This window comes from Pristiophorus japonicus, chromosome 5 (genome assembly GCF_044704955.1).
Source record: "Pristiophorus japonicus isolate sPriJap1 chromosome 5, sPriJap1.hap1, whole genome shotgun sequence".
Taxonomy (NCBI): Eukaryota; Metazoa; Chordata; class Chondrichthyes; family Pristiophoridae; genus Pristiophorus; species Pristiophorus japonicus.
Window position 1 is genome coordinate 78390694 of NC_091981.1, and position 19218 is coordinate 78409911.

Below are 19218 nucleotides of genomic sequence, written 5' to 3' on the forward strand. Positions count from 1 at the left end.
CCAGTCTGTAAACATCCATCCACCACCACCCTTTGGTCACTGAGCCAATTTCATATCCATACTGTCTCTTTCCACTTAATTCCACGGGCTTCCATCTTCTTACTAGCGTAGCACTTTGTCGAATGCCTTCTGAAAGTCCGTATATACATCTGCTGTACTACCTTGATCAACCTTCTCTGTTACCTCATCAAAGAATTCAATCAAGTTAGTCAGACACAATTTGTCTTTAACAAATCTATGCTAATTCTCCTTGATTACCCCCATGCCTTTCCAAAAGAAAGTTTATTTTGTCCCTGTTAATTGTTAAGTATCGAATAACTCCACGAGGCTAAGTACAGTGAGCTAGTTCAGGCAAGACCTTACGCTAGTTTATTTATTCTCAAAGTGAGGATTCAACATGGCTGCCAACATTATATACACGGCTTGCACATGTCTGCCAGTGACCATTAGGATAGTCGCGTCCTCCGGTGGCAGGTAAAACCCAGTTAACATACATAAACATCGTTCCCCCCAAAGTCCTTGATACAAGTTGTATTTACAAGTTGAGACGGTCCGGAGCCTTCTGCTCCCTGGTTGATCTTCTCAGTTGGAACCCAAGCTTGGGTGAGTTAGTAGGACCATTGCTGCTTTGCGGAGCAGTCGGTCGAAAACCGTGCCAGCAACCTACTTTGGACCATGACCATAATTCAGGACAAAACAGGGTCATGAACAGCAATATCACGGGATACGGCCACGCGATCGGGGTACCATTGCTGCCGTTGCCTTCTGGTTTCGACATGATCATTGAGATCCGGGTGTACAAGGGAGAGTCTGATTTTGAGGCCTCTCTTCATTAACAGCTCGGCAGGAGGGACCCCGGTGAGCAAGTGGGGTCTCGTCCGGTAACTGAACAGAATGCGGGACAAGTGGGTCTGTAGGGAGCCGTGAGTCATGTGTTTTAGGCTCTGCTTAATGGTTTGGACAGCCCGCTCCACTTGACCGTTAGACACGGGTTTGAAAGGGGCAGACCTGACATGCTTGATGCCATTACGGGTCATAAACTTTTGGAACTCCGAACTGGTGAAACACGGTCCGTTGTCGCTGACAAGGATGTCGGGCAGGCCATGGGTGGCGAACATGGCCCGGAGGCTTTCAATAGTGGTTGTAGACGTGCTGGATGACATAATTACGCATTCAATCCATTTGGAGTAAGCGTCCACTACCACTAAAAACATTTTGCCGAGAAAGGGGCCGGCAAAGTCGATGTGGATCCTTGACCACGGTTGGATGGCCATGACCACAGACTCAGTGGAGCCTCCACAGGTGCGTTACTCAGTTGCATGCAAGTGTTGCACTGATGCACGCATGACTCCAAGTCCGAGTCAATGCCAAGCACGAAAAAATCCCACAGCATTTCCTCTAATGTAGCTCTGAAGTTGCACGGCCCAGCGAGACGTCTCAGGTCGGTGACAAATTCCGCCACGTCCTGCCCTCGGAGCGATTGTGCGTATAGAAATGCTACCTCGCCGTGGTGATGCTTTCCTGTGGTTTAAAGTGGTTCCGAACTAGCGTACACAATTCATCGTACGTCTTATCCGTTGGTGAGAGTAGATTCTTGATAAGGCCATAAATTTTTGACCCACAAACAGTGAGAAGAACCGCCCTGCACTTAATTGTGTTAGCGGTTCCTTCCAATCCGCTGGCTATGAAGTACTGGTCGAGGCGATCAGTGAAATCCTCCCAGCCTTCCCCTTCCATGAATCTCTCCAAAATTCAAAGACATGGTTGCATGAAAATTCGTATTTTTAACTCGTTGTCAATTGTTAAGTATCGAATAACTCCACGAGGCTAAGTACGGTGAGCTAGTTCAGGCATGACCTTACTCCAGTTTATTTATTCTCAAAGTGAGGATTCAACATGGCTGCCAACATTATATACACAGCTTGCACATGTCTGCCAATGACCATTAGGACTCCGACAATCGCGCCTTCCGGTGGAAGGTAAAACCCAGTTAACATACATAACATTATTGGTTTCCAATAACTTCACCACCGATGTTAGGCTGACTGACCTGTAGTTTCCTGGTTTATCCCTTTCTCCTTTCTTGAATAGTGGTATAATATAAGCAACCCTCCAGTCCTCTGGCACTTACCTGTGACTTACCAACTTTCATAATGAAAATCTTTTTAGTACGACTTCTCTATTGCTATCCTCTCCATAACTTCCCTCTTCTCTTTTAGTGTAAGCATCATATCATTCGCTTCCTTTGTGAAGTTCTTTAGGGGAAGAAATTGCCTAACCCCTGAAAGACGGTGTGGGGATCGCAGTACAATATTAACCAGTGCCTGTTCATTGTGTTACAGGTAGCATGTTAAATTGGGGCTGCCTACTGTTTTAAATGGTTGCTGCGTTCAGCCAGCAATCCCTGCACTGTTTATTGGCTGCACAAAACAGCAGGGAGCCCACTATAATGAGTGGCTAGTGCTACTTAAAGGCAGCCAGCAACTCTAAAAGGGAAAGGTGTACCATGGCTGCAAGAAGTGATGTGAATGTTTTCCAGAAGTAAATATGGGCTGTGATACTTTGAGCAATGGCTGAACATGTGAAAGAGCGATCACCAAGGTTTACAGACAATGCATTGGAGGTCTTGGTGGAAGAGGTGGAAAGGAGAGACATCCTGTATCCGCAGGTAGCCCTCTAGACATATGCTCCGGGCAGTGGGAATAAGTAGTGGCAGAAGTCAATGCCAGGAGCGTTGCTCCAAGAACATGGGTGAAGTGCAGGAAAAGTTTTACAATCTGACAGAAGTTGTCAAGGTGAGTGAATTCATCTTCAAATGGCATATTCTATCAACTGCGCCACCAGCATCATCCACTGCTCAATTCACTACACCTCTTCACCCACCTACCCACAATATCCATCAATCAGTACTCAACCCTAACATTTATATAGGTTACCTCAGCCTTGCACCCACAACTCACAACTTGCACACACTGCAGCTTTTCAACTATGACTGTCACATCACCGAAACATATTGCAGGATGCTCACTGACACACTTCTCTCTTTCTTGCAGGAGAAGGTGATGTATATTAGCCAGCAAGAAATGGGAGCGCAAGTGTGCCTGCAAGTTTTAACCCCCATGGAGGAGACAGTGCTGCCCATCACTGAGATCTTGACCACTGGCAGGGCTGGAAGGATTGATGATGAGGGTGTCTGCATACCTAATCCTCCTCTCATTGTACGTATGGTAGCACAGTGGTTATTACTGGACTAGTAATCCAGAGGCCTGGACTAATGATCCAGAGACACAAGTTCAAATTTCATATTGGGAATATAAAGTCAGTTCATTAAATAAATCTGGAAAAAAAGCTACCATGAAACTACTGGATTGTCTTAAAAACCCATCTGGTTCACAAACGTCCTTTAGGGAAGTAAATCTGCTGTCCTGCATGTGACTCCAGACAACCAAAACCTTGTCCCTTTTTCATTTCGATATCCAAGAATTGGAACTGTTCCAGTCAACAGAGGAGAAGATAGAATACAGTGAAGATGACGAGACACAGTCACTTAATCCATTTCAGAGAATGACATTGTGCGTATTTTAGAAGTTAGGATACAGGAGTAATCTGCACATGGAGAGACACCGGCCAGAAGTGCACAGGAGCCAAGGTCGGGGAAAGGACAGTGCAGGTGCCAGCTCGCCGGAGGGAGGGCTAGTTCTGCTGCAGTGGACTCAGATGAGGACTTTGATGGGCCAGGTTACAGAAGAAGACTGATGGGTGTACATAACCAAATGCTTGGTGCACTGGACAGCCTGCCAGAAAGCCTGCACTCAATATTAAGGAGCATGGAGGAGTCCAGCACCAACTTAGCACAGGGCTTTGCACAAAGCTTGGAGCCATGCTTTCCAACATGGAATGGGTGGTCACCTTGATCAGTACACTTGTAGAATCTACCATGAAGCAGCATCTGATGGCCGATGTCACAGCTTCCATTGCAGCACAAACAGCTTCCAACAAAGGTCTAAGTGCAGCAGTGGAAGCTCAGACTGCTGTCATCATGGCTCTGGATACTACTGTTCAAAGGGGCTTCCACGCCGTCACAGCAGTCCAGCAATCTGTTCTCCAACAGATCAGTAGGATTGCTGAGGTGCCCCCACAGGAGAGTGGCAGTGAGTCCATGGAGCATGAACCTACTGTCCTCTCTTAGGATGACAGAATTCCTGCTTCCACTCTTGCCATGCCATTGCCTGCCAGCCCAGACCGAGATGGTGCAGATTGAAACCGGGCCTTGTAGACCCAGAGCTACTCAAGGTCACCCTCCAAGGCCATCTGCATTCTCCGCAATTGAACGTCGGCAATCTTCCACCACACATGCTGCAGCTGGGAGATACAAATTGCTTGTGGACTGAGACCCTCACAGGACCAAAATTGTAACTCTCGAGGTGTTTGATCCTCTCTCCAAACCCTCGATCACCATTAACTTCAGCCTCGAGAATCACACAGTTGCACTGAGCTGTGAGGTGCAGGGAAGGCGAGCCAGTTCCATTCTGTGGACCATAGGAGGGGTCATGCTCCCAGCCGACCAACGCTATCTGCTGTCGGGCGGCAACACAGCTTTAATCATTAGGAATGTACAGAAATCAGACTCTGGCACTTACTGCTGCCCTGTGGTAAACCCAGTCAGTCGAACCAACAACACCTACTATCTGACCATCATGGGTACATCTGTCAGGATTACAGAGAATTACATAGAGTCTACAGCACAGAAACAGGCCACTCGGCCCAACCGGTCCATGTCGGTGTTTATGCTCCACACGAGCTTCTTCCCACCCTACATCAACTATCAGCATATCATTCTATTCCTTTATCCCTCCTGTGGTTATCTACCTTTCCCTTAAAGGCATCAATACTATTCACCGCAACCACTCCTTGTGGTATCGAGGTTCACATTCAAATCATTCTCTGGGTAAAGAATTTTCTCCTGAATTTCTTTTTGGATTTATTGATGACTGTCTTTTATTTATGGCCTCTAGTTTCAGTCTCACTGCAAAAGGAAACAACATCTCTACGTCAACTCTATCAAACCCTTTCATAATCATAAACACCGTTATCAGGCCATCTCTCCGCTTTCTCTTTTCTAGAGAAAAAAGCCCCGGCCTATTCAATCTTTTCTGATAGTAATGACCTCTCGGTTATCACCATCTTATAACCTATCACTATTTGTGCGCACTAGTTTAATGCAGCAGAGTTGGTTTCCTTGCCACTGGAACAAGACCGAGTTCTGTCAAGCTCATGTGGTGACTGATGTGCAACGGCCACCACACGTTAAAAAAATCCACGCACAAGCATCTTCCACCCTTCAATATGTATTTCAGGACCTGGAATGTCAGGTCCTTCATTGAATCACATGGGAACTCATCCCTTTTTGATGTGGAAGCAAGTCATCCTTGATACAAGGCACTGCCTAAGAGAAGATTCTGCAGCCACTCGGGAAGCACCTTGTTGGAGCACTAGGCAGAAAAGGCACAAGGACAACAGGCACTAAGGGAATGCACAGGGTGATTTAGTTTATTTTTGTATGTATTATGTCATGATTGAATTTATAAAATTGGATTAGAATGTGTATTTTCTGGTGCTTTTATTTTTGTGTTGTCGGATAGACGACGATGTGATGGTCAATGATAGAGGAAAGGTAAGAAGCTTGGGACGGTTGATGAATGGGGAGGTGGGGTTGAGGTTACTGGTATTGCTCATGAATAACTGGATCACAGAGCTCAGGAAGAAAGGGGCTGTCTATGTTATAGCCTCTCTCTCTCTTCGTGTTCCTACACTTCCTGTTGCATTTCCTCCTCCTCCTCCTCACCTTCTCGCCTGATAGGTGACAGCAATGGCTGTTCCCTCATAATGGCAGGTTATGCAGCATACTACTACAAATCTTAATACTTGCTCATCCAAGTACTGCACGGCTCCCTCAAAGCAGTCCAGGCAACGGAAGTGTTGCTTGAGGATGCAAATGGTGTGCTCTACCATATTCCTTGTGGCAGCATGGGTCTCATTGTAGGCTTCCTGTGTATGTGTGCGTGGATTCCAAACCGGAATCATGAGCCAAGTCATGAGTGGATAACCCTTGTTGCTCAGTAAACAGTCTTTGACTTGCCATGGTGGTTCAATACAGCTGGCACAGAGGACTGTCGCAGAATGAAGGAATCGTGACTACTGCCAGGATAACGGGCACGGACCTGTATGCTGAGCTTCCTGTGGTCACACACCAGCTGCACATTGAGACAGTGGAATCCCTTTTGGTTCATGCAAATGGCAGAGTTGACATGAGGCGCTCATAAAGCAATGTATATGCAGTCAATGGCACCCTGCAGTATGGGGAAGCCTGCAACCCTTGCAAACCCACGTGCTTGTTCTGCTTGCTTCTCTCTAGCAAGGGGGAATGAAATGAAGTTCTCTGTCTTTGAATAGCGTGCCTCAGTGACCTCCCTTATGCAACAATTCACTGCAAACTGTGAAATGTTGCTAATATCTCCAGCAACAGCCAGGAAGGAACCAGACACATACAAGTTCATAACCACAGTTACCTACAGGCAATGCTGTCCTTGCCTTACTTTAAGATTATAGGGCTGAGTTTTCGCCATCATTCTGCATCCTTTTTTTGGCCGACGCAGCTTTTTTTTGAGCAGACTAAAATCTGCATGTTTCGCCAAAGTTTCTGCGCCATTCTACAGTAGGTATATCCGATTTTTTTAGTTCTCGATTTGTTTACGTCATTGGGGACGGAATCTGCCAGGTGCGCCAATTCTTGCCATTTAAGCGAGTTTGGCCAAGTATGATTTTTTTCTAAAATGGCACACTGCACCCTTCTGAAAAACCTTACCTACACTTAAGGAAATCGGCGCTGAGAAGAGAAAATCTGCAGAGAGAAGACACCATTGTTTCAGCAGAGCTGAAGACATGGCACTGGGGGGGGGGGGGGGGGGGGGGGGGAAGGGAGGCATCCTTTGTGCCCGGGATGGCAGTGGGCTGGTGCAGGGTCCTTTCGGCCCGGGATAGAAGCGAGCCTGTGCGGGGGGAATTTCGGCCGTGGATAGAAGCGAGCCTGTGCGGGGGGACTTTCGGCCGTGGATAGAAGCGAGCCTGTGCGGGGGGACTTTCGGCCGTGGATAGAAGCGAGCCTGTGCGGGGGGCTTTCGGCCCGGGATAGAAGCGAGCCTGTGCGGGGGGACTTTCGGCCGTGGATAGAAGCGAGCCTGTGCGGGGGGACTTTCGGCCGTGGATAGAAGCGAGCCTGTGCGGGGGGCTTTCGGCCGTGGATAGAAGCGAGCCTGTGCGGGGGGACTTTCGGCCGTGGATAGAAGCGAGCCTGTGCGGGGGGCTTTCGGCCGTGGATAGAAGCGAGCCTGTGCGGGGGGACTTTTGGCCGTGGATAGAAGCGAGCCTGTGCGGGGGGACTTTCGGCCGTGGATAGAAGCGAGCCTGTGCGGGGGGACTTTCGGCCGTGGATAGAAGCGAGCCTGTGCGGGGGGACTTTCGGCCCGGGATAGAAGCGAGCCTGTGCGGGGGGGCTTTCGGCCTGGGATAGAGGCGAGCCTGTGCGGGGGGACTTTCGGCCCGGGATAGAAACGAGCCTGTGCGGGGGCCTTTCGGCCCGGGATTGCAGCGGCATCATAGGTGAAAAAAAATCTATAAATGCTAAAAAGGAATTTCATATTGTTTCACATATTGAGATTTCAGTCTGTTGTCCCAAGTCTCACTTCGTGATCTATTTTACAAAGGGGAAAGGCTTTATTTGTGCCTCAGCCCTTCAGTGTGTCCCTCATTACCCTGGCAACCTCAGTTTTTCGGCGCGGACCTTAAGCTCCACCCACAGAGCACAAGGTCAATCTGCACTGCTCCAAAATGGTTAAGCCGGCAAAACTTGGAACTTTCTTTTTGGCGCAGTCAGGCCACTTTAAAAAAAAATTGGACGTACCGCTACAACTGTCCCAAAAAAGTTCACGTGGAATTGTGGCCCTTTCTTGTGGCTGCAGCAGTTACCAGATGTCAGGCACAACCTCTTTTGTGAAGTGAAGAAATCTGAAGCATCGGTCCTCACTGAAGTTGAGGTGTGTGAATTGCTCGATAAAGACCCTCAGCAGATATGGCCTCCTGCTGAGAGCCCTTCTCTTCCCCTCCTCCCTATTTTAGCAGCTTGTCTTGCTCTGCCTGGCCTCTCTTCATTCTCCCAGTCATGCTCAATTCCCAGAGAAAGGTCTACAGGGCCACCCATGTCTGGAATCAACTTGTGTTAGCATAAGCTTTTAAAATCAACAAAAAAGTACTTCAGCACATGTAGACTATTCAAACTTTAGCCAGGTATAGGAAAGCTCCAAAAACTTGCACAATTGCACCAACAGCTAGAACAAATAACCCAGCAACAAACCTCCAAGTAATTCATGATCCCTATAAATAACACTGGTGGAGCTCCTTCCTTTGTTTAACTCTGTTCAGCTGGACGAAGTCAAGACTGTAGCATGGAGTTCGAAAATGACAGCGCTGGCCATGCACACTGATTGACATCATAATCAGCCTGCTCTGCATGCTCGTTAGATGCTCGTGCACAAACCCCTTTACCAAGATGCATCTGGTGCACTTCCTTTCGGAAGCATGCGCGCATCTTGGACCCATTTTTGAGTCTTAAGAATAGCTCCTAAAAAACGGGGGCGTCACATCCCAATTTCTCCTCAATCTCTCTTTAGGTGCTCCTGCATTAGTTTTTCTGAGGAAAGGGCAAGTTGTTCCTCATTCTTTTTCAATCTCGCATAGGTGACCAAAATGAACCAGATTGATTTCCCCACTAGTTGGAAAAAATTCATTGGTCTTGAAATAAATGTCAAACAGGAACTTCAGACTAATAAAAGTGTAATTTTGAAGGCTTTATATCTGATAAATTGCACATCTAAAAGCTAGGGGTTTCTGAAATTTGATCAGAATCTAATTATGAATTTATTCAGGATATCTCCTTACAAGATTAAATTTTGAAACATTTGCAGCATCCACCTTTGAGACACCAATGGATTTACAATACAATTCTTAAAACTTTTGTATGTCCCACTAAAATGTCTAATGTCACAACAGAACTACGGGCTCAATTTTCCCCAGTATTTGCGGCCTTTTTTTTGGAGCAGGCTGCTTTTTCTGGCCTAACTTAAAAATCCCCAGTTTCCCCAATCAATTTGCATCAGTGTAACGCAGTTAGTTACGAATTTTTTAAGTCAGCTTTTTTTCAGCCAAAGGAGGCGTAACCAGCCACCGTGTGAGTGTGAGCGAGAGAGTGAGAGAGCGCGCGAGCGAGAGAGAGAGAGAGCACACGAGAGAGAGAGAGTGAGAGTCTGAGAGTGAGTGAGAGACCCACGAACCGGCGACTAAGAAGACCGGACAGATCCAACGGGGAAACTTACAACACTTTTTTTTTGGCATACTTGGGGAAAATTGAGCCTGACATGTTAACATTTTGTTAGTGATAAATTAATTAATATTTCCATTTCTATGTGAACCAAATGCAAATGATACTCCAGTTTTATAAATTAACTATTTTGCTACTGGAAAAAAAACTTGTATGGAGAGGAAGAGGAAATGAGAAAATTCTCAAGAGTTAACTTGAACAGCAACTGATGAGACAATTAAAATGATTTCATAATGATTACGTTGATTGTCAAATATTTCCATTAAATTGGTAACTGAATTGAAAATATGGATTATACCTTTTGAGGTGGAATTTGAGGTATCTCAGGATGGTGCGGCTCGGTACAAATGTACAACTCATGCAAGTGAGTAATTGCCAACTGCGCAAGTTGCCCGTACTCCCTGGCTGAGGCATTTTGTTTGTCTGTTTGACAAGTTGGCAGTAGAGCTCATCCCGTAGAGGTCGCAGATCTTGGCCAGTTTGCAGAATGCCTTGGATGATGGGAATAGGATAAGAGACAGACTCCAACTGTTGTAAAGAATTGAAGAGCTTGATGGCTTCATCCTGTAGAGTTGTGTAGCCTTTTTCTTTCAACACTAGAAAGCAAAACATGCAACAGAAATGAGGGGTTAATTTTTATAGAAACCAATATAGGCAACAGATGTTAGAGGCACAAACAGAATTATATCGGGAGGTATACTGGCTCTATACTAATCACATGGTCTGAGGCCATAGGGGAGATTTTCCTGGATCTATGCCCAGTTGTACTGGACAATCTAGATGGAGTGGATATTGGAAAATCGAATGGATCAGAGTACACACCTGTTAAGGAACTTCCTCAATTTTCTTTGTGTTAAAATGAATGGACAGAAAATCATGGGCGGTGTGCCAATAATTTTTCAACATGTATAGCTAGTGGGTGAAGCTTCACACCAGAGCTACAAATTGGAAAGTTATCTCATTAAGTGTAATTTGAATCATAAGTACCTTAAAGTAAACTCTGTCTAAGAGAAATGTACAACTAGAAGCTATATCATTTTCATGATGCCACCTCCAGCACCAATAAGCTACTGAACAACAAACATGGGTAAAAATAAACTTTGAAAAACCATGTCATAGCGAAGGGAAAAGTACAACTGCACACTTATGATCTTTTGCAATTTTTCAGGGAGATAGGAGATGCAGGTTCACATCTAATATTCCCAAATTCAGACATTCTGCTGAGAGAGGGGAACGTAAGAGCAACTATGTTTTGGAGGGGAGGGGCGTTTTAATGGGCGGTTGGGAATCAATCACTACTAATATTCGCCATGCCACAGTTACTGAGTTTTTTTTCTATCAAGCAATAATAGTCAACATCTGCATTGAAAGATGCTAAGGGAAAAATTAAACCAACCCAAAATTGCACATAAGATTGAAACATTTTATATAACAGATACCACACTCGCACACGTCCCAGCTTCCCATTATTCTCAATCCAAGTATAAGTATCCACACAGCTTGTTATTTAAAAAAAACACTTCCCTTTCTGGCCCCCATGTTAGCTAATACTAACTGTACCCTCTCCTCAAGTACTGTCCACTTCCCCTTCCTCTAAATCTACCATCATCACCCCACTCCACAAAAAAAACACCCTTGATCCCTCTATCCTTGCAAACCACCGCCCATCTCCAACCTCGCTTTTCTCTCAAGTCCTTGAATACATTGTCGCCTCTCAAATTCGTGCCCACATTACCCGTAACTCCATGTTTGAAACCGTCTAATCAGGTTTCTGCCCTTGCTACAGCACAAAGTTACAAATGGCATCCTATGGGATTGTGACCATGATAAATCATTCCTTCTCAACCATCTCGACTTGTCTGAAGCCTTTGACACGGTTGACCACACCATCCTCCTTCTTCGCCTCTCTTCTGTCGTCCAGCTGGGTGGGTCTGCACTCGCCTGGTTCCATTCTTATCTATCCAGTCATAGCCAGAGAATCACCTGCAAAGGCTCCTCTTCCTGCTCCTGGACCATTACCCTATCCTTGGCCCCCTTTTATTTCTCATCTACATGCTGCCTCTTGGCGACATCATCCGAAAACACAATGTCATGTTCCACATGATGACACCCAGCTCTACCTCACCACAACCGCTTTTGACCTCTCCATAGTCTCTGATTTGTCATGCTGCTTGTCCTACATTCAGTCTTGGATGAGCAGAAATTTCCTCCAAATAAATATTGGAAAGATCAAAGCCACTGCCTTCAGTCCCCGCCACAAACTCCATTCTCTAGCCACCATTTCCATCCCTCTCCTTAATTACTGGCTGAGACTGATCCAGACCATGCGCAACCTTGGCATCTTATCTGATCCCGAGACAAGCTTCCGACCACATATCCATGCTATCACCAAGAACGCCTACTTCCACCTCTGTAGTATCATCTATCTCCGCCCCTGCCTCAGCTCATCTGCTGATGAAACCATCATTCATGCCTTTGTTACATCTGGACTTGACTATTCCAATGCTCTCCTGGCTGGCCTCCCATCTTCCATAAACTTTAACTCATCCAAGATTCTGCTGCCCATATTATAAACTCTCAACAAGTCCCATTCACCCATCACCCCTGTGCTTACTGACCTACATTGGCTCACGGATCAGCTCACGGATTGTAAACACCTCAATTTTAAAATTCTCATCCTTGTTTTTAAATTCTTCCATTTCCTTGCCCTTCCCTATCTTTGTAACTTCCTCCAGCCCTACAATCAATGTTCCTTTTAATATTTTTGGGGGTGTAAGATCCCTTTAACAGGCTGCACGGCACATTCAAATTTCCGCACATGCACACTTTTTTCTATTTAAAAGCCATTGCGCCCGCAGCACGGGAGTTCTAAAGAGCTGCATGGCCATTTATCGGGAACATTGCCTACAGCAGTCCAAGATCTCTACACTCCTCCAATTCTGGCCTCTTGCACATCCCCAATGTCCAGTGCTCTACCTTCAGCTACCTAGGCCCTAAACTCTAGAATTCCCTCCCTAAGACTCTCTGCGTCTCTACTTCTCTCTCCTCCTTTAAGAAGCTCCTTGAAATCAACCTCATTGACCAAGTTTTTAATCACCTGTCCTGATATCTCGTGTGGCTCATCGTCAAACTTTGTTTATTAACGCAAATGTGAAGCACCATAGGACATTTTACTACATTAAAGATGCTATATAAATGCAAGTTGTTGTTGTTACTATGAGCTATATAATACAGTAAGTTTTTCTTACTCACAATTTAAATTGATGCCCCCATAAGGTAGTGGTAGAAGTGGGGAATGCAAAGGATGATGTGTGTAACGTAGGATTGGGTTCCTTTTGTAGATTTGTTCCACAACTTCAATATTCAGGCAGTTTTCCTAAAGTACAGAATGCAGATGGCATTAAATGTTACCCAGTTACCCAAAACCATAACAGATGTCTCACACCATGGTTAACCATGAGAGGCTCTTTTCGACTCTCATCACAGAGCCTTTGCTCAACAGGAATGTGGTTCAGATACAATGCTAGTGTTGTAGCCAGTTATCTGAACTAATCTCCTGCAAGGCTTTGTGCTGAGAATACAGGATCATTGAACTTGCTCGACTAGATCTTGCAATTTTAAGCATTTATAAATGAAGAGAAATGTTCACATCAAAATTTTGAATACCTCCATGATGAAGGGTGGAAGTTATGCTACAGTTGTATAAAGCTCTGGTTAGACCACATCTGGTGTACAGTTCTGGGCACCACAACTCAGAATGAGTATATAATGGCCTTGGAAGGGGTGCAACGCAGATTCACCAGAATGATACCTGGGCTAAAAGGGTTAAATTATGAAAACAGGTTTCATAGACTAGGCTTGTATTCTCTTAAAGATTAAAATGTGATCTAATTGAGGTGTTTAAGGTGATTAAAGGATTTGTAGGGTAGATACAGATAAACTATTTCCTCTGGTGCGGACAGGGGGCAAGTCCAGGGAAATGGGGCACAACGTTAATATTAGAAGTAGGCAGTTCAGGGATGATGCCTGGAAGCACAGCTTCACACAAAGCATAGTGGACATTTTCAACTCTTTCTCACCACCCCAAAAAGCTGTTGAGGCTACGTCAATTGACAATTTAAAAACTGAGATTTATAAATTTTTGTTAGGTAAGGGTATTAAGGGCTATGGAATCAAGGTGGGTAGATGGAGTTAAGATACAGGTCAGTCATGAACTAATTGAATGGTTGAACAGGCTTGACAGTCTGAACAGCCTACTCTTGATCCTATGTAGAAAGCATGTAGCTGCACCTTACTATCCAGAAATTAAAAAGTTCAATTTCCAGTCGATATAGCGATGTTAAACTCAGCTGCGGCAGTAAAACTGCCCTTGACAGTCCTGGGGTCGTTGCTGTGATTAGTGTCTGGTGACTTGTGTTGATAAGTGTGCACATGTGTAAATTGCATGAAAACTTTATTTGGCTTGGTTCTGATGCCCCTCCCCATGGTAAAAGAATCTAAGAACACCTTCAGAATTGGCTCGTAAATGGAGAACGACCACTTGGGTGAGGTGCCAGAGGGCTAACAGTACTATATAAAAATACCCCAGCCCAAAAGGGGAAACAGTAAGCATCCTGAATCCGGCAACCTCGGTACCGAGGTCAATCCGGTTTTCATGTTTTTCCATACTTCAGAACGAGTTTCCAGAAATATCCGAGCCGAGGTTTGGGCATTTCCGGATTTTGGAACGTCAGAAAGGGCAGGGGGGGGGGGGGTACTCGTCGAGGAGCTGTTTGGGTCGCCGGCCGGGGCCCCGGCGCCGGGGAAAAGTTTGGGTGGGCTCGCCGAGGTGGTGCTCGCGCGGGGCCCTGGCGCCGGGGATGGGCTTGGGCCGGCCCTGCCACCGAGGAGCTAGTCGGGCGAGTCCCGCCGAAGAGTTGGTCGGGCGACCCCATCGCGGAGGTGGTGTTCGGGCAGGCCGGCGAGAAGGCCTTGAGGTAAGGGCTGCGGCGGCGAGGTGAGGCCCGGGGTCGGGCGGCGGCTAGGCGAGGGGTCGGGCGGCGGCGAGGCGAGGGGTCGGGTGGCGGCGAGGCGAGGGGTCGGGCGGCGGCGAGGCGAGGCCAGGGGTCGGGCGGCGGCTAGGCGAGGCCCGGGGTCGGGCGGCTAGGCGAGGCCAGGGGTCGGCGAGGCGAGGCCAGGGGTCGGGTGGCGGCGAGGCGAGGGGTCGGGCGGCGGCTAGGCGAGGCAAGGGGTCGGCAAGGCGAGGCCAGGGGTCGGCGAGGCGAGGCCAGGGGTCGGGTGGCGGCGAGGCCAGGGGTCGGGCGGCGGCGAGGCGAGGCCAGGGGTCGGGCGGCGGCTAGGCGAGGCCAGGGGTCGGGCGGCGGCGAGGCGAGGCCAGGGGTCGGGCGGCGGCGAGACGAGGCCAGGGGTCGGCGAGACGAGGCCAGGGGTCGGGCGGCGGCTAGGCGAGGCCAGGGGTCGGGCGGCGGCGAGGCGAGGCCAGGGGTCGGGCGGCGGCTAGGCGAGGCCAGGGGTCGGGCGGCGGCTAGGCGAGGCCAGGGGTCGGGCGGCGGCGAGGCGAGGCCAGGGGTCGGGCGGCGGCGAGGCGAGGCCAGGGGTCGGGCGGCGGCTAGGCGAGGCCAGGGGTCGGGCGGCGGCTAGGCGAGGCCAGGGGTCGGGCGGCGGCTAGGCGAGGCCAGGGGTCGGGCGGCGGCTAGGCGAGGCCAGGGGTCGGGCGGCGGCTAGGCGAGGCCAGGGGTCGGGCGGCGGCTAGGCGAGGCCAGGGGTCGGGCGGCGGCTAGGCGACGGGCAGTGAGGTGAGGCCCGAGGCCGGGCGGTGAGGTGAGGCCCGAGGTCGGGCAGCGGCGAGGCGACGGGCGGTGAGGCAAGGCCCGAGGTCAGACAGCGGCGAGGCGAGGCCAGAGGTCAGACAGCGGCGAGGCCAGGCCAGAGGTCAGACAGCGGCGAGGCGACGGGCGGTGAGGCGAGGCCCGAGGCCGGGCAGCGGCGGGACCTTGAGGTCGGCAGGTTCGGATTCCGGAACTCCGGATTTTGGACGCTCAACCTGTTCCATGGAAAAATACCCCAGCCCAAAGGGGAAACAGCACTATGGGGAAATGCTTAGGAAATTCGGAGGATGGTAAAGTGAAGATGAATGGTCAAAAATCAGTTGCAATAGCCTCACCATGTAGCTGAAAGCTAGCAAAAATGAGATTGTAAAGTGCAAAAGCAGCTTTTTCAGTCAATATTAGTTCCCAGAGGAAAATATACTCTACTTGTATTGACAGTACAGTAAATGTAAGCATATAAAATGTCGTAACTCAAAATTATACATACTAATTTGTTTATTTTGTTTAGTTTCAACTGCATATTATATATTATAACATTATACATAATACAATATATAACATACATTATTATATTCCCTATCGGACTCTCCTGTGCCGACACGGTGGGCCAAAATGGCCTTCCGCGCTGTAAATCTTTATGATTCTATAATCATTAGAGAGCAAATTGCACACATTTAGATACAGTTATATTCACTGATTTTTCAGATGTTTCTTTACCTTGATGTCCTGAATAAGTTGCTGTGTGGGTGTATCAATGGGTGCTTTGGTATCGATAACATTTTGGATAGCATTTGTCCACCTGCTTGCCTCATTCAGCAGCTTTGTGTAAAGACGATAGCAATGTTTACGACCATATATGGTGGCATTCCAGTAACCTACCAATCCACAACAAATAAATGGTGTTTAAGACATAATAGGAACTGTACATCAGCAAAGCAGAGATGTAACTAATTGAGGTTTTATTCAAATTATATGAAAGCAATTCTTGTTGGGAAATGCCTATGCCTCAAATGGTGTAGACACGAATACATTTGCCTGAACTTGATTGTAAAAGGACTGTAATTTGCGAGATACAGGCCATGAGTTTCTGCGTAAGCCAGCTGTCAAACTGATTTTACGTGGTGGGCCTGATCTGATATCCTGCCATATTCGGCAAAAGTTAGTTGGATACATTGGGGTAAAAATAGTTATCAAGCAGTGCACAACCAATGCTGAGACATGGGATAAATGTTAATCTCACCCAACCATCGAGAAACTGATGAGATCGGGTGCAACGTTAGTTTTACATCCCACCAGATTTAACTCGCTATTGAAATCAATGGAGAAAATATTGGGCGGGGCTAAAACCAGCATTACACCTGGTCCCATGGGTTTCCTGATGGGCAATTGAGGTTAGAATTACCCCTACTGTAATACACTTAAGTTACTGCTATACCTATGACGATTTAGACTCTGATTAACACAAATATGCAACTATTTTAGTGTATTCATCAATGCATAACCTTGTGATGTTGTTAATTGTATTATTATACATGTGATTTAAGATATTGCAAGGCATAGTCTATTGCCACGGGTTCAACCACAGTACTTAAAATACCACAGTACTAAGGGCACAAATTTCCCCAGGAGTTGCTCCGTTTTTTTGGAGCAACTTGATTTTTCTGGAGTATCTTTTTAGTTGCAAGTCTGGCCATTTAATTTGCACCAGTGTAAGTGAGTTAGTTAGTTTTTTTTTAGTTCAGTTTTTTTTTCAAAGGGGGGCGTTTCCAGCCACTTACATAGAAACATACGCCTGTTTTAGGTGTTTGGCTAGCAAATAGTTGCTCCAAACCAACTTAGGCCAGCGTATGCTGCCACTTCTGTCCGCACAGAAAAACCTTACTTAGGGCCCAAGTTTCCACATGATTTGCGCCTGATTTTTAGGAGCAACTGGTGGAGAACGCACTATCTTAGAAATCGCAATTCTCCACATTTTTCTTTCTGCAGTTCTAGTCAGGTAGAACAGAACAGAATTTTTTCTTCAAAAAGGGGCATGTCCGGCCACCGACGCCTGATTTGAAAGTTTCCACAGTGAAAACGTACTCCAAACTAAAGTAGAATGGAGCAAGTGAAGATTTTTGTAGAACTGAAAAAACCTGTTCTACACATTAAAAAAATCAGGCGCAGGTTACAAATTAGGTGTCCAGAACGAGGTGGGGAGGGGGAAGGGAAGTCATTAAATTCTATAATAAATCCTTATTTAGACTTATACAAATATTATACAAATAAATCCAACCTGAATAAACATTTATAAGCAAAGAAAAGATTAAATAAACCATCTTCCTACCTGTGTGAAAGTGCTTCAGGCAGGCCTTTCGGGACCGAAGGCTGAACAGGCCGGGCCAGCCCGAGACTTCGGGCAGGGCCCGTCCCCAGCACCAGATTTACAGGTAGGTGGCGTTGGATTGGGTCGGGGAGGTTCGGTTCGGGTCGGGGGGGAGAGGGAGAGAGCAGGGGAGAGGGAGAGAGAGAAGGAGGGGGAGAGAGATGGGGGAGGTCAGGTCGGGTCCAGTCCGGGAGCTGGAGTCGGGTCGGGTCCAGTCGGTGGGGGGGGCGGAGCGGGAACAGGAACGCGGGTCGGGTCAGGTCGGGTCCAGTCCTGGGGGGAGGGGGAGCCGGAGCAGGAACAGGAGCACGGGTCGGGGGAGGGGGTGGAGCGGGAACAGGAGCGCGGGTCGGGTCCAGTCGGGGAGGCGGGAAGCAGGGAACAGAAGCGCGGGTTGGGTCCAGTCGGGAAGCGGGAACAGGAGCGGGGGTCGGGTCCAGTCGGGGAGGCGGGAACAGGAGCCCGGGTCGGATCAGTCCGGGGGGGGGGCGGGGGGGGGGGGGGAAGCGGGTGTCGGGTCTGGTTGGAGGAAGCAGGAGCTGGCCGTGGGAGGAGCCTTATTCATGTGAGGCCATTGGGCCAGGGCTAGGGGCTGCGTGCTTCAGGCCCCTCCCACAAAGTTCGTCGCCTGGAACTACTGCACTTGCGTGCCCACTGTAGCGCGCATGTGCAGAGGTCCCGGCACTGTTTTCAACGCAGGGACCTGGCTCCGCCCTCCCACAGCTCCTGCTGCGCTGCACCGAGGGCCAGAGGACCTGCAGGGAGGTGGAGAATACCGAGGTTTTTTTTAGGCGCACTTTGTGGCGATAAAAACGGGCGTCCAGGTCGGGACTGCGCCGTTCTAGGCGCGTGTGGAAACTTGGGCCCTTAGAGTTAAGGAATCGACGAAAGTAACTGCGTGCAACGTACCACCAAGCACCAAACAAAGCACAAAAAGTAATAAGCATTCAATAAAAAATAAAGAACTGAAGGAAATAATGAAATTAACAAATCAAGAACTGAAGTAAACTCGGCAGCGGCTGGCTGTGCGAGAGTCCCTTCGGCCTGGGATAGGGGAGGGAAAACGCGGCTGCCGTCCCACTGACTCTCAATCCTTTTCGGATGGGAATTTTTTTCCCTTTTCGCCCGTTTTTCGGGTTTTTGGTCGGGCTTTAAAAACGGCAGCCTGAAACCTGGCAGAGGCATGGGGCTTCGGCTTCCTCGCGTGAGGGGCCCCGAAAGGAGTTCAGAGGATCGGCTGACACGCCCGAGTTCAGCCCTGGGGTCGTAGGTCGCAGGCAGAAAGGTGTTGTTGTCAGTGCCGGCCGGCATTTCCAGCATAACAACACGCACACCTCTGTCCTCACGACCAACCCAAGCGGACAGGCGGGGTGTGGGTGCGCGAGTGAGCTGGAGCCAGGGCTCGGCAGTCCCGATTGAGAGAGAGAGAGCTCCAGGCGACATCGGAGCGAGAGAGAAAGAGATCGAAAGGCCAGCAGTGGCTGGGCAGCGCGCATTGTCAGAGGATAAAAGCAGGCAGCAGCGACGGCGGCGAGACGTACGGGGACTGACTTTGGGCGCGAGCTCAGAGGTCGGCAAGTGTGCTCGAGCCA

General features: G+C 48.3%; 1 protein-coding gene across 1 annotated transcript in view; it reads right to left on the bottom strand.

Annotated features, from left to right (window-relative positions):
- Nucleotides 1-19218, bottom strand: part of myo10 (myosin X) — a 445108-nt gene that overhangs the window by 47018 nt on the left and 378872 nt on the right. Inside the window, exons 33-35 of the mRNA XM_070880183.1 lie at nucleotides 15979-16136; nucleotides 12686-12809; nucleotides 9732-10029 (exon numbers count right to left, since the gene is read on the bottom strand). Of these exons, the coding sequence (XP_070736284.1) occupies nucleotides 9732-10029; nucleotides 12686-12809; nucleotides 15979-16136 (580 nt within the window). The remainder of the gene's footprint in view (nucleotides 1-9731; nucleotides 10030-12685; nucleotides 12810-15978; nucleotides 16137-19218) is intronic.